The 15,487-nt window shown below is 29.0% G+C and overlaps 1 protein-coding gene across 3 annotated transcripts; it reads right to left on the reverse strand.

Moving 5' to 3' along the window:
* Positions 1-806: 806 nt before the first annotated feature.
* LOC11416031 (putative axial regulator YABBY 2) lies at positions 807-7,240 on the reverse strand. 3 transcript variants are annotated; one of them, XM_024776259.2, is made up of 7 exons: positions 7,045-7,240; positions 6,718-6,876; positions 5,015-5,143; positions 4,687-4,828; positions 2,951-2,999; positions 1,965-2,040; positions 807-1,193 (listed from the first exon to the last, which is right to left on the reverse strand). In XM_024776259.2, exons 2-7 carry the CDS (start codon positions 6,796-6,798, stop codon positions 1,083-1,085), a joined length of 588 nt encoding a protein of 195 aa, XP_024632027.1. In that variant the 5' UTR covers positions 6,799-6,876; positions 7,045-7,240; the 3' UTR covers positions 807-1,082. The 3 variants fall into 3 exon arrangements, with proteins under 3 accessions (XP_024632027.1, XP_003596925.1, XP_024632028.1); XM_003596877.3 differs by lacking the exon at positions 7,045-7,240 and having other exon boundaries at positions 6,718-6,994; XM_024776260.2 differs by lacking the exons at positions 6,718-6,876; positions 7,045-7,240 and adding an exon at positions 5,508-5,661.
* Between the last annotated feature and the right edge of the window lie 8,247 nt (positions 7,241-15,487).

A 15,487-nucleotide genomic window follows, 5' to 3' on the forward strand; every position in this document is an offset into this window, starting at 1 on the left:
CACCTTCACACACAAGGTGTCAATTTACCACCTACTCATCTTAATTTGGTCACAGTCACACATCTCAAGCTCTGCCTCGCACATGCTCTCTCCCTCTCTCTCTCATCCCTTCATGTTTGTTTAGTAGAATATTCTTTATGGATGTAATTGTAACAAATGTTCCACAAGCTTCCTAGCTTCTGGCCAATACTCTTGTCAATGTCCCTCCCTCGCACCTTCACGCACAATGTGTCAATTTGCTACCTATTCATTTTGCTTTGGTCACGATCACACATCTTAAGCTTTGTCTCGCACATGTTTTCATATTTCTGGTTGGTGTTCTTTATATTCTTCACTCTCAAACCTTGGGTTGTTTCATATAAAAAATCTTGCATTGATGGTGACTTTGAGAGCTTCAAATCTATTGGAAAGTTTAACATTTGTAAAAGATAGGGAGATAACGTTTAAAATTTGCACGCAAAAAATAATTTTGAGATTTTAATTACTCGAAATCCAGTCCAACCCAATCTGAAATTGACTGGATTTATCTTACTCAATCCACAACGCTAATCTCAAGTTTATCCACTAAATCCAACCTGAGTGTCTATTATTGGGTTAAATCTCAGGCTAAATCAACCCGGTATAAAGCGACCCATGTACATCTCTACTATATTTTTAACAAAGTATGTTAATTAGAAAACATAATCAATACATATAATTTAAAAATCATTATATATATATAAGGTCAATTTTAAAATAAAATAAAAAAGAGATTTATGTATAGGGATAAGATATAGTACTAATTAAGAAAAACACATCAAGAAAAATTATTGAAGAAGCTTATAATTTATAATGTTTACTCAACAAGTGCCTAAGTTCAACATAATAGTTAATGCAATCACAATAAAATCATTATAGGAAAGGGAAATACATATACTATTATTACTTAAACAAGGTGAGGGGAAGAGGTTAATTTTGATAAGAGTCCCCCATGCAATTGTGTGAATGGGAAACTGTATTAACCTCATTTTTTTTTTCACGTCAAGAACAGAAAAAAACCAACGGATCGATAATTATATAGACTTAATTCCATTTTATATGTATCAATAGAATCCGTTAGACTTTTGAGTAGCTTCCCCAACCCCATGGTCCAACTTTGCTTGCTTGCTACCATCCAACTTTAATCCAAAGTGAATGTGAGGAAAATGTGCCCACTGCATATATATTCATATTTAAACGAGACAATCAGCTGGCAGAAAAATCAGTGGTACCAAAGTTTTTGTACCACAATCTAGCAGTTGCAAATTAATATTGAAGGGTGCAAATTGGCTATCAAAAAGTTGCGATAATTTCATCTTTTTGGCTAGCAAATTAATATTGTTAAAATATTTTTAAAAGGGAAAATGCTAGTAATGTATTTAGGGTGGAATTTGAACATTTTTACTATTTATTATTTCACTTCTTAACATCTTCACCTCAATCACAAAGTCAACCTTATAGTTGCATAATATCATTAAAAGGAAAGCATAAAATGGAATGATCACGTATGTACTAGTCTAGGGCCACTATAACTTTACCTCATTTTCTATTAAAGATTATTGGACTGTTAAATTTGCTTATAAAAAATGCAAAGAAAAATGATAATTTGTTCATATTTGTAAAAAAAAAAAAAAACTCAGCTTTGCATGCACGATTGCATTTGTCACCATAGTTGCTTAAATAAGAACAACCCTCGTTATAGGAAGCACTTGAAGTATATTATTGGTTTCCCTTTATATATATACCTCAAATTTTCAATATTAACCTTTGGCCTTGAATGGTAAAGTTTCAACAAAAATATTATGTAAACGACAAAGTTATCTCTTATTGTGTAAGCCACACATGTGATGGGAAAAATTGATATGGAACTTTCATGCAATCATGTGCCAGAATGTATGTATATGCTGAAAAAGGAAAAATAGTTATATGTTAAGATTTGAACTCACGTTTTTAGCTGCTGTGCTAAATGCTTCCCTGTGACTGATATCTGGATTACTAGCCTTAATTCTTTGTATTTCCTCCCTAAAACCAAAAGATAGAAGGCTCTTACATATATATTTGTAAATTTGTTGAATGATTACATGCATATCTGATAAAGTACTACCTCTAGGTAGCCCTATACAGTATATATTTAAGACTAAAAAACAAAAATTATTAAGCTCAAGATGCATACTCTTAAGTAAGACTAAAATGTGTCACTATTTTTATTTTATTTTGTAATTAGAACAAACAAAAAAATCCAAATTTTTCTAATACATAGGATGGGAGATAGTATATAGTAGCATCTAATGAATAAGCAATTGCATGTCTAAAATTAGTTTTTTTTAAGGACCTAAAATTAGTTTTAAAAGTTACATAAAAAATACATACGGAGAAAATCAATAAAATTTTGATATCATTATTTATCTTCTTTTTTTTCCTATAATGTTGATAATTTATCATTTCATTTCATTTCATCTATTTTTATGTCTTCAACAACTAAGACTATTATTGATAAAACTATAATTAATGTTGCATTGAACTTTAAAATGTACTTTCCTTTTAAAATGTTGCTGAGTTTCCAATACTTATTTTGCATATATTTTTTTTATTAGGATTAGAGTGTATTCTATTGCTAAAAATAATTAAACTTTTGATTTGCTGAAAATTCATCTGACATGGATTTATATTTGTATAAAATTATTTATGGTTATAGCTGATATGTCTTTTTCTTTAATATATTCATGAATTAGTGTAGTTCGACCAACACTATATCAATTGAATCATGAATAACCATTGTCATCAGCTTTGTGATTAAACTAATTTTTAGAGCATTGAGACCAAACTCTATTAAACTATATACATTAATTAGAGGTAGATACACAAAAACACAAAAACACAAGAATAGATGGAGAGTTGATCTTAGAATTGCAAATTGGAAAATGTTACTTACTTAATGAACCGATTATAAGCAGAAGGAACACGTTGTCTCTTCTCTGGAGCTGTATTAATCATAAAATTATATAATCAGCTTGAACTATCAAAGAAATTGGATAGTATATATGTAACAATAAGTATATGATTTTCTTTTCTTTTTTTGTTTGAAATAAATATGATTTTCTTCCAGGACCAAAATCAAGTGGGGCTAAAGTATTTAACAACAGGCCCATTAGTTGGAGGAATTACTATCATTATATAGGGCAAACTCAAGACACTAAAATGGTATTGAAGTACCACTACCAATAAGAATCATCATGAGGTGTTATAAAGAGTGAGATGAAATTCTTACTTAAAATAGTAAATGTGTGAATTAATTATGATTGAGTGGCTAAAATAAAGATTTTGTGAAACTAATTAGCACATGTATATTGGTCTAGTTCTAGGGCACAACATGATTGCAATAAATTAAAGAATGGGGTTAGTTTTGTTATGAAATGTCAACATCTAGTTGGGGACAGTTAAATGATGATGTGAAGATAATAGGCTAATTTTGGGTAGTTTTGTACCTAAAGAAAGTGGAAACTCAGAGAGATGAACGGCCACTCTTATGAAAAATACTCAGTTTTTTAGGACAAGTGGCCTCAATCATGACCTTACTTTCATTTACTTCTGCCTGTTGTGTTGTAACTAACTAGTCTGAGTTATTTTGTCCTTCAAGCCTGACCTTATGTAACGAAATTGTTCAGTCTGTGGCCTAACCAATTCCTATTACCCCCCAGGTTAACTTTATTCATATAATAAATAACTTAATCATCAAGTGCTCTCTCCCTATTGTCTTAAATATAAGTAAATAGGTAAATGTATTTGATACAAATTTAAGACCGAAGATATTATATTTCTTTTGATTATATCATGTTTAACATTATGGTATCCTTAGGTTTTATTGGGTAATAAGATGTCCAATATCCAATCATTAAATCATATGTAATTTTTTTTTATATTTATATCATTTTAAAATGATATTAAACTTGAAAGTAATTTTATACACATAATACTAGCACCAAACAAAAGTATGGAGTATCAATTTTTCACTCATGTTATATAGAATAGGGAGTACAAGTAGAGTACTCAAAACTTGTTATACAACATAAATGATTTTTTAAAGTATATAAAAATTCATTATTTTAATTCGTAAATGTATATAAATGTGTCTCTTTAGTCTCAAACATATTAACAATATGTTTGAATTAGGAGCAAACCGCGATGACACGACACGGTAACCTTGAAGCTTCAATTTGTAGCTTCATAAAATAAAATTTGCGGTAAATATGGATTGAAATGCAAGATTTCCTACCGCACTGATCCAAACTTAGATGAAGAGTATGGACTAAATTAAAGTGACAAATTTCATATACTTAAAAATTAAAACTTCTTATTTTTTATATTTCTTTTTCCTTTTTATATATTTAGGATTTAAGTTGGAAAGAGTGATATTTGAGAGAGCCTTTTTTTGAATTGAGAGTTAGTTCAAGTTTAAAAATAAATATATATACTATTTGAAAGAATTGAATTAGGTGGAAAAATGAAATTGATCTTCAATTATAATGTTTTTGACCATAGAATTAGAGGAGATATTTCATGTTATTGGATCTGAAATTTTTCAGTTTCTTTTAATTTTTTTAACTAGTAGATCAAAAGGCTAATCAATTTAGAAGGAAATTATAGAGTGTGGGTGTGAGTAGCACTCACGACGAATTGGAGGAGTCCTAGGTTGCTCATGGACTAAAGGCTGAAATGCTTTGCACTTTGAAGAAGAAGATGATGATGATGATGATGATCCTACAACTTCCTTCCTGCTTGCTTCTTGATGACAGTTTATAAGCTGCTGTTTCTGTAAATTCATTACAAACAAATTAGAAACTTAACTTAATATAAAAGACATGATAAACACATAGAGTTTAGTTATAAACTTGTATATATGTATGTTATGATGCAACATTTCATTTCCATATATAAGAGTCATTTACCACAAATTAAGAAGAACAATTTAAGCAACTGAAAATGGAATTAATTATACCTGAGGGTGATCTTGTTGAGGAGTAAAAGATTGAAGTGATGTTGCTCCCATGTTAACAGAAAGCAAATTAGCACAATGACCACATCTAACTGTCACTATAGTCAGCAAGCTACTGCATGGAACACTAACCTGCAAATTAAAACTTTATTACTATATAGTTCCTACCTAGCATATAAACTAAACTAAAATCAGTTGAATAACCTCAAAGAATCTGTCATAATTAATAGGAGGAACAGAAAGAAAGCTACAAGCCTATATAGTCATATCTCTATCCTCTTAATTGGGATTCTCAATGCTTTAAATTCATACTTTGGACCATCATTTTCTTCAATATTAGTACAAATATTTATTTTTGTTTTTTTCAGTCAACTATCACACTCCAAACACCAACTTTGAAAACTAATGCAACTAGATAGTTGAAGAAAAATTGAAAACATAAACATAAGAGGACAAATAAGAGGTTGAGAGTTGAGAGAGAATGAGAGGTGTGTACTACTGTACAGGTATAGGAAGAAGTGTGCATGTGCAGTACTATATGAAATTGAATATAAACAAGTTATTATTATAGCAAGGAGGAAGCATTTGCATATAGGATCTGACAAATATGACATTGGTTTAAATATGATAAAAGTTAGCACTCTCACAATGGTGCGCATTACTTTTTATATTTTCTGACACTGCAAGCCATATATGATAAAAGATAGAAATTGTGAAGACTCATTCAGAGACCTCATATTGAAAGAGAGAGAGTGAAAATGACATGACTTGAACAGAAAAAAATCATAAAAGCTATAGACAGATCAAAGGATAGCATATAGGGCTATCTATGAATAAAGAAAAGTTCAAGATTTTGATTGATTTTTCATAATCATGAATCAAACACAATAACAAGATTAATTTCAACAGAGAAAGAAAGATGGTGCTTTCTTAAAAGGAGTAATTTCAACACACATTTTTTTATGAAAAAAATAAATAAAGATGAAATAGGTTTTTTTTTTTCTTTCTGGTTCTTGGGATGAATTTGTCTTGACTTGATTAATAGATCTCTACAACATGTCCAAAATTGTGAAAAAAACTTGATCACAAAAAAGATGACCATTCACTGCCAAATCATGATGAACAGAATACCACCCAACTTTGACAGACATATCAGAGAAAGAGATTTCTTTTCATGTTTAATAAATAATAAAATAAATATGTTAATTTTGGCATATGAGATCACATGATACTATTTATTATCCTGAATAATTAAATAAATCAATTTAAAAAGGGAAAGGGATTCATATATAATAGAATGAACCCTAATATACCTTCTCTGTGAGTCTAGCCCTACCTATTCATTCATTCACAGCCTTCAAATTATGCATTTTGGATTTTTGTTTCTAAACAAACAAACACCTTGGAATTGCTTCATTCAATCTTATATTTTATAATTTATTTATTTACCACCCTTCAAATTAGCACTATATGTAGCTGAAATTCTCAGTATATATATATATAGTAGAGTTTATACGGAAGAAAACCCAGTTGCACTTTCTCATAAAATATAACATAAAAGTTAATTAATTCTTGATCTTAAGTTAAATTCAAGAAATTCACTTCACTTATTCCTTGTTATTAAGAAATATAGGAAACAAAATTAAATTAGATGATGAAAGACATGATAACAAGGTTAGAAAAAACAAGAGAATTCAGAATTGTACCGCTAGAGTAGTGTTGCAGAAGTTGCAGTGAACATAACAAACACGTTCATTTGTAGCCATCATATTCATATCCATTGACATTTTTTTTTCTTAAATTTGTAGGTAATTGTCCTTTGTTTGTGCTTATATAAGCAGATCAAAGAGGAGAGAAACTCTTCACTGAAATAAATTGAACAAGTTAGATCAAGAATTTATAGACTAGCAAGAGGAATATATATTAAGCCAAAGAATCATAAAGATTGTTAAAAATAAATATAAAAAAACTTCGATAATTTTTTTAATAGAAAAATAGAGATAGAGAGAGAGAGAAAGAGAGAGGATGTGTACAAAATTGTGAATGGTTAGGATGGGACTAGACTGGTCGGGGAAAACAAGATATTAATAAGTAGGGTAAAATAAAATTAATTAAAAGTGGGTTATGAATTATGAAGAAAATATATTTTTGACAAGATTATGAAGAAAAGATTGATTAGAAGAATGAATGTATGTTTGTGTGCGCGTGTAAAAGAAGAGAGTGGGTGTAGTGTGGGGTGATAGTGTTATGATTGAGAAAATGAGTGGGTGGGAGTGACCTATCTCTCTAATCTTACTGGCTTTCTGTAGCGGACGAGGGGGGCGAGATATTAATGTCACCTAGCTTGCTTAGAATGTTTAGGGATCTGAGATTATGAGAGAAAAATTAATTAATTCATTATTACTATTTGTATTTGTATACAAATATTTGCTAGCATATTAGATAACTTTGACAATGCATACCATTTAATTTGATAGATAATGAAGTTATTTGATTAGAAATGCATTGATTAATGGATTTGGATTGCATGTCGTCGCAAATTTGAGCATTATTCATATTTTTAGGATATTGATATTCGTTGGATTAAGATTATATAATGCAAAAAACATGTAGATTTTATTTATTTATTTTAAATATAAAATACCTAACTTAAATTCTAGACCGTTCAATCTTGGTCTAACATTTTTAATGTTCATGAATGCACATATACATAAAAAATATCAGGAGAGATCAATGAACAACTAGATTTTAGGATCTTGTATCAAATGAAACTAAGCTTAAATCTCTTAAATAAGGTCTCAAGTTCGAGCTTTTAATTGTGGACAAAAAATTATATGGTTGCAAGGAGCCATTCTTCAGTATTGGACATAATTATTTTTTCAAGTAGAGAATAATATTGTTAAAATCAATAGATATTTGTGATTGTAACAATTATATGGTTAAAGAAATTGCTTCTTGATGAATTATAATATCAAAAGTTGATGAGGAGTATCTAAAGTTCAGATTTGGATCCTCTCATGCCTTTTTTGTGCAGCCTCCTCTTCTTTTCTGATCCAATAGTTGATTGACTCATAAATGAAAGAAAGAAAAGAAAAAAAACAGTACCAAAGAGAGAGAAAAAAAAAGTGAATGAATGACTTAGATTATGGCGGAACAAACAACATGAGAGAAATGGTTGGAGAGAATCCAAATCCCTAAATTTCACTTTAGATATGATTAAATAACATTAATGGCAATCAAAGACATGATTAAGTTTGTGTCATTCAATGCAATAATGCCGTGTCTTCATAAATAAATAAAAAGTATTAACAAGTTCCTTTTAATATTGTTTAAGGAGTTAAAAAAGTGATTTTTGTGTAAAAAATTGTGCATCTTTTTTTTTTGGTGTCCGGGAACCTTGCATATATTATGCATTGTCCTTACCTACTGAGATAAGTTCACGCGAACAAAAAAAAATTGGGCATTTAGTACTTAATCAAAATTTTGACTTATATTTTTAAATCAAAATTTTAACTTATATTTTTTAAAACAAAATTTCTTTTTGAGTCATGCTTACTTGTTCCCTTAAGATACAACTTAAGAAGTTGAAAAAGAAATTAACCAATAAATTTTGTATTGAAAAGATAAAATTTTGAACTTTTAAAATAAAGAATACATAATTTTCAAGATTTTATTTTCACTTTTAAAGGAATTAACCAATAAATTTGTATTGAAAAGATAAAATTTTGAGTTTTTAAAATAAAGAATATATAATTTTTAAGATTTTATTTTTACTTTTTAATTAGTTTCTTAACTTTTCTTAAAAAAAATTAGTTTCTTAACTTATACCCTTAAGATATAATGTAGTATTTTCCTTTCTTTTTATAGATTCATGCATAAAGGCAATCTTTAGTATGACCTTTTTACTTATCATCATGCTTATGGAAGATAGACTATTAATTTGATACTAATTTAGTACCCGCTTTCATCTTTTCAAAGAATTTTAGGACCTTTTTTCAAGTCTTGTCTGACCCTAAATATGGGCTACGAAGTCTGTTTGATCAAGTTCAAGGAATTCTAAGATGTGAAGTACTAAATCAAGCTGTCTAAATCATGTTATTCTAAAGCTCTAAATGCTAATTACGTAGTAAGTCAACAAAGTGTAGTAAGGATTATTAATTTTTATTATTAGTAGTGACGTGGAAAGAGTAGGGAAATAAATGACAAAGATTGGAAATTAGGTTTTGTCCATTTATATATGTCTGTGTGGGTGTACTATTTATTTACAAAGTGAATAGACATCTTATGATACACATTTCATGTCTTTCTCCTGTAAAAGTCTTACACGTGGGGTTTATATCATCATTATTTAGTAGTTTAGGATTTTCTTTTTTGGCTTTCTCATTTCATTTGTTTCAAATTAAATAAACGCAAAGATATATTGAATTAACACAACGAATCCTAAACTTCACTTAATGTTGTGGCTAGTTGGTGGCTAGGTATAGTTTTGCTATGCTGGGTGATTTATTTCATAATTTTCCATGTTTATTATCTTTGGTGGTTGTCAAAAAAGAGGAAAGATTTGTTCCTAATCTGACATTGAGTAGTTTTTGTAAGATATAGTTTTCACATAATATATCTTCAAGAAAACTATTATAATATTTTTATATATTTTGGTATATGTGAATCTTTTACGTAATAAAAAAAATTAATAACAAAGACTTCAACATATTAATGACCCTTATTCAAATATTAATAAGAATGAATCTCTCTTTAGCAACTAACAAATTCCACTGTCAAAAAAAGAAATAAAATATGCATAAGTTGATCTTGTAACATTCCAGACGACTTTAAACATGCCGACTAACTCTACAAACCAACACGAGTCTTTCCAGCGTGTTTTGTCCTCACTCGCACGCTAACCAGAAAACTTCTTGGAATGGGCTACCAAAAAAGAAGATGCATCTTGTTGATATATAAGTAATACCAAACAATTCTTATAAGCCTTCCTTCAACCAAACAATTCTACTACATTTTATATGCTATCATAGGATGTTGGTTTTACAAAATATAGATTATAATGGATGATTGTGGCTTCAAGTGTTTTGCATAATATTAGTTGCGAACATGATTTGTGATGCAAATATAGAAGGAGTGGGTTTGGTGTAGTCCGGAGCAAGATGTAGCCTTTTATGTAACTGAGTGTTTATGTGGTAGGTATATTGATGTATTCAAAGTTACTTAAAAAGTTTTGTTTGTTGTTTTTGGTCCAATTTTTCCTTTGGTGTTACCGCATCTCATTTGCAGAGGTAACAACAATATGATATCCTTAAATTTTGTATATCAGTATATATTTTATGATTTTCTCTATGTAACAATGTTGCCTCTGAAGTGTGTAATGTTTCTTTTCTATTGGCCGGTGGTTTGTCTTATATCATAATTTCTTTAGCATTTTATTCAAATATGTTATGCTAAAAAATAATTATTATTAATTTTTTGAATATTTTCTTTTCAGGCATGTTTAGAACATGATAAAAAGAAAAAGGAAAAAAGTATTAGATTGAGTTTGTCGTCTCCCCATTTGTTTTTCACTATTTGACCGATCAGACAAAGGAACCAACAAGGACATATTATAACCAATCAAACGTCAATGCAAACAGTTCGCACTTCGCCCCCGATCTCCAGTTTCGTCGTTGTCATCATCTCATCCCACGCTGCCAGTCTCCAGTTCACCGTCACCATTTCTTCGAGGTAGAACACTTCTTAACAACGTTTACTTTTGTTTTGACCTAATCCTTTTTTTTTTTTTTTTTTTTTTTGTGATTTGTAGAGAATTGTTGAATCGAAAATGTTTTGATAATTGATGTTAACCTATGAAGTCCGAATACTCCAAAATGAAGACGTACTAGTATCGAATACCGATACTCCGCAGATACTCTCAGATATATATCCACAGAGTATCAGAATTAACTATTTTAATTTAAAATATATATTTTATCGGATACTTATAAGATACTTCATTGAGACGTATCCTGGAGGAATAAATGAAGGGTAAAAACATGAGATTGTGTTGTAAAAATTGGAGATGTATATGAGTCAATTTAAGATATGAATGACTATAATTGTTTTTCGATTAACCAATTAAAAATTATGTTTTTGGTAGATGAAAGCGAGAGAGAGAGGAGATTCAATCAATCAACATTAAACAAACTTTGTTTTGAGTTCTTTTATTGATGTATTTGTTGATATCTAACATGTGAATGAAAATAGAATATGATTTTTACGAAAACTTTACATTTTTATTTTGATCACATGTATTATTTTTTGTAAATTGTGACTTTTATGGTTATATAGTCAATGTTTTTTCTAAGTATTTTACATGCATATAAATTTTAGTATAAATATTTTATTAACGTATCTTAGCCGATTGTATCCTAAATTTAATAATTTTGCGTATCTGCGTACCCGTATCGTATCGTACCTGCACCCGTACTATCGCGGAACCACTACAATTGGATCCTCTATCCTCTTAATGTTAAATAAGTTCCTTTCTTACTGTTGTAGATTATCTTAACTTGCTTTTGTTTTATTCTCTAGAACAATTAAATTTTTTTGTTGTTGAAGAAATTAATTGTTGGCTGATTGAAAGAAAAAACAAATGTTAAGGGAGAAGAGAAGAAGATGCAGGAGAGTTTTTGTGTTTTTTTTTAAGGAAGAAAAGAAAAGGGGAGGAGATCAATGTTACGCTACATTTATTAAAATTAATGATTATAGTGAAGATTAATCTAATGGTTAGTATTGAATCCTCTCATCTCTCATATTAAGAAGTGCTCTCACTTGATATATATATATATATATATATATATATATATATATATATATAGATTCATTCCAAGTAGTTTTTTGTGATGGTGGGTGATAAATAGTCAATCTCTTACTTTAACAGGTATGTGACTCGATGATTACATCAATGATTAAGAAATATACATGAGATAATTGTATTTTATTGGTGTTTATAAATTGTAATTTTTTTTTATGGTTGAACTGAAAAAAGTAAATCAGATCATCAAACAAACATTCAACGTTAGAAAATAGATAGTCACAACATACGTTTTTCTTGATGAGTGGAATTGCTCTTCATCTTCTTGATTTTTAAGGAGACAATTAACGGCATGTTCTGCTGCCGTGATTGATAGCTCCACCATTACATTCCTGGGGAACAAGTTGAATGGAGAATGTTTCAAACTTCTTTGCGAGCATCATAGCTTCAAAGCACAACTTCCTCAATATTTTATCTGGTGTCTACCAAGGTTTCCCGTACTGCTCCACAACATTCGCAGAACTTCCTCAAACATAAAATTAATCCTTTATAACGAACTCCTCAAACTTTTCGATTGTCCACAGATTTGCGAAATTTGTAGAACTTGTTGCCGTCATCAACAAATAAAAGAGCTTATCCTAAAGTTTAGTTATGTTATCCTTCATTTCAGCAAGTTGTTTTGTCACATCCAATTTAATGGATTCTACATTCATCTCAAGTGACTTCAATTGCATTTCAAGATCCGTTACTTTAGTGTTCAAGTCGTCTCCCACGGTGATGTCTGGCATGATGATCAGTTGAAAGAGCCAAACTTACTCAGATTATAAATAGAAAGCTGAATAATTGTAATTGTTTGATTGCACTTTTATGATATCTTGCTCTTTTTTTTTTAGAAAGTATGATATCTTACTATAATTTGTTTCTATATTTTTTAAAGGATATTAAATCTATAATAGAAATTACTATCACCTAAATTTATGCATTAAAAATTTCATTTTAGTCTAGCCTGAAAATCTAAAGAAAACAAGGTGGAACTGTCTCATGGAAATTTCATTTTGGTCAAACCTGGGAAAATTAAAGACAAAGAGGTGAAATTGTATCATGGAAATGATGTTATGATAGTGGTTTTCTACTATCATGCATTTCACTAAAATATGTTTTTGAAACATTTGATGAAATTAGTTTTAAAGATAGCAAACTAATTATTATTATTTAGGAAAAGGGTGACAAATAATATTGATTTAACTGAATCACGACTCTAAGAACTTTAATGCATAGATTTCATACACTCAAATAGTTTTTATATTTAGTGGGACATTAATTTAGAGGAATATTTATGTTGGTCGTAGATTATTTCTTGATATACAATTGTACTTTGTGCAAGACTGCAATGGAAACTATGTTTGATCTTAATTATATGTTTTGATTGGTGTGTTTGGAAAACTAGCAATATATTGCTTCAATTTACTTTCTTCATTCTAGAATTTATGCACTAAAAAGCTATGTAATTTTGGTAGTTTTTTTGTTAGGTCTTTCATTTTACAGCCCAATACATGCGTTTTTTTTTCCCGTAAGATACAACAAGTTATTTGTTAAACTGAAATTAAGATAATAGTTAAAATTGCTTATAATATTGATAAAACTTAATTAAAAATCGTTTATTAAGTATAATTTTTTCTGTTGATATTTATACCATAAAATATATAGTCCATCGAAGACAAAAAAAAATACTTAAAAAATATAGATAAGTGGAAAAATGTCATGGATTTTGGCATAACTTTTTTGTTTGTGCCTTTTATGGATGGGCCTTTATATGGTTTTGTTTTATTTTTTTAATGGATAAAAAATATGATTTATTTGTTTATGTTATATATCATTTGGATTGAAGGAAAAATGGTGTTAAAGTCAATGGTGTTAAATTAGGGAATATTCAAAATGTCGATATTCATTATTGGAAGTATAATGTTACTGATTTTATTTTGGATGGAAACAATGTTTTGGTTTGTGACATTTACAAAACATTTTTTGTTGTTTTCATGTTGTTAAGTTGTTGTTAATTAATTATAATTTGTATGATTTCTTGACAAATCTATTGTAGCATTTTCCTCGATGTGTTGATGAGAACAGTTTGTATATCAATCAATCTAAAATTCTTCTTTTTGAGGAAGAAATCAGTAAATCTTATGACTGTGATGTTCACATTGCATCAAGAAGCATGCATCAGAAATAAACAGGGAGAGGATGTACGATTTTGTTCTTGAAAAGGGCTTAAAAGTTGGTGATGTTATTTTGTTCACGATCAATAATTCTCCTAATAGGATGTATACTATAGTCGTTAAGTGGGACTGATTCTATGATCGAATGCGGTGGCTCAAGGTTGTTTGTATGATTGTCTATTTTTAACGTAATGTTTAAGTTGTGGAAGGTTTGACAAAAAAATGATTGTCCTATTTATTGAAGTTTAATTTTAATTGTTTTTTTTTTTTTAAACTCGGTTAATGGTTGGAGTAATGAATTGAAGTTTATGTTAAACTATATACAGTGAATTTATGGTTTACATTTTCTAATATAATTCAACAATAATTGTTGATAATTGTCTGACTTTTTTTGGGGATAATCTTGCAATTTCATGAAATATTGGATCACATGTCACATCATTTAACAATTCTATATCTCAGACTTAAATCCAATAATCTGAAGGTGGGATCAAATTGAATGATTTTAAAACTAAGGGACTAAAATTAAGTACAAATATAGGACTAAAACTACAATTAAACCTAAAGATTTTAACTAAAATTTGGTTGAGTACCTTATGTAAAGCCACTATTCAAATTCTAAAACTAACTTTATAGTATATTACAACTAAATGTCTCGATAATTCATTAAGAAAATGATTTCAACAACATTTTTTTAAATTAACCAAAATATAATAATAGTATGTTTAATTATACCAATCATCTCCAAATATAATTCATTAAGAAAATGTTTTCAACTATTAAGGAACATAATTAGGAAACGTAAATGAAAATTTATCGCCTCAAAAATTGAACTTTCAATGAATATGAGAGAACTTAAGTAAGATATAAGAGATTAAAAGTGAGAAGTTGATGCATGATTTACAAGAGCATAATTAAAAGATAAAGAAAAAAAAAACCAAAGATTAAACCATATGCTAATTGAAGCTTATTTCAAGAACATAATCAAAAGATGAAAAAAAATACAAAACATCTTAACAACAATATTGACAACAAACATGAACATCTCTATCTCTGATGGAAAAGAATAAGAGCTATCAAAGTAAGAAACAAAGAAGCCTATTATTGCAACATTGTGATCCCAAAAAAGAAATGTTCTTATACTATTTGGAGAGATAAAGACACACAAAAAAGTAAAAAGTAATTAATGATGGCGGAATCCATTTAATGGTAGGACACACTACCTATTTTATGTGTCTATCTCTCTCCAAATTGCATACTCCATTTATTTTGCTAAATGGAGAGAATCCTTGCCCCTCTTCTTACATGTGTTGAATTGTGACCTTTATTCTAGTGATATACCCAAATTTACTTTTTACACAACATCTTCAAACTATCTATCTCTTATCAAGACTGAAATAAAATTATGTGCATATGTTTGTTACTTTATTTCGTTTGTTGTTTTAACTGTTGTGCTACCCC

This window comes from Medicago truncatula, chromosome 2, assembly GCF_003473485.1.
Source record: "Medicago truncatula cultivar Jemalong A17 chromosome 2, MtrunA17r5.0-ANR, whole genome shotgun sequence".
NCBI classification, from domain to species: domain Eukaryota; kingdom Viridiplantae; phylum Streptophyta; class Magnoliopsida; order Fabales; family Fabaceae; genus Medicago; species Medicago truncatula.